At 70.9% G+C, this 223-nt stretch overlaps 1 protein-coding gene across 1 annotated transcript in view; it reads left to right on the top strand.

The window, feature by feature from the left end:
- Nucleotides 1-223, top strand: part of DDHD1 (DDHD domain containing 1) — a 181,800-nt gene that overhangs the window by 91,594 nt on the left and 89,983 nt on the right. The window contains 1 exon segment of the mRNA XM_027776631.1: nucleotides 1-223. This exon segment is cut by the window's right edge and continues 53 nt beyond it. Within this exon segment, the coding sequence (XP_027632432.1) occupies nucleotides 1-223 (223 nt within the window).

Below are 223 nucleotides of genomic sequence, written 5' to 3'. Positions count from 1 at the left end.
CCTGCCCGGCGGGGACCCGGGCGACAGCGATGTGCCCCTGGCCTTGCTGCGAAGGGAGCCCGGGCTGCACTTGGCGCCGGGGGCCGAGGACCACAACCACCACCTGGCGCTGGACCCGTGTCTCAGTGACGAGAACTATGACTTCAGCTCCGCGGAGTCAGGCTCCTCGCTGCGCTACTACAGCGAGGGCGAGAGCGGCGGTGGCGGCAGCTCGTCGTCGCTG

This window comes from Tupaia chinensis, unplaced genomic scaffold (genome assembly GCF_000334495.1).
Source record: "Tupaia chinensis unplaced genomic scaffold, TupChi_1.0 Scaffold000688_1, whole genome shotgun sequence".
NCBI classification, from domain to species: Eukaryota; Metazoa; Chordata; class Mammalia; order Scandentia; family Tupaiidae; genus Tupaia; species Tupaia belangeri.
This window is presented reverse-complemented; position numbering and strand designations above follow the sequence as displayed.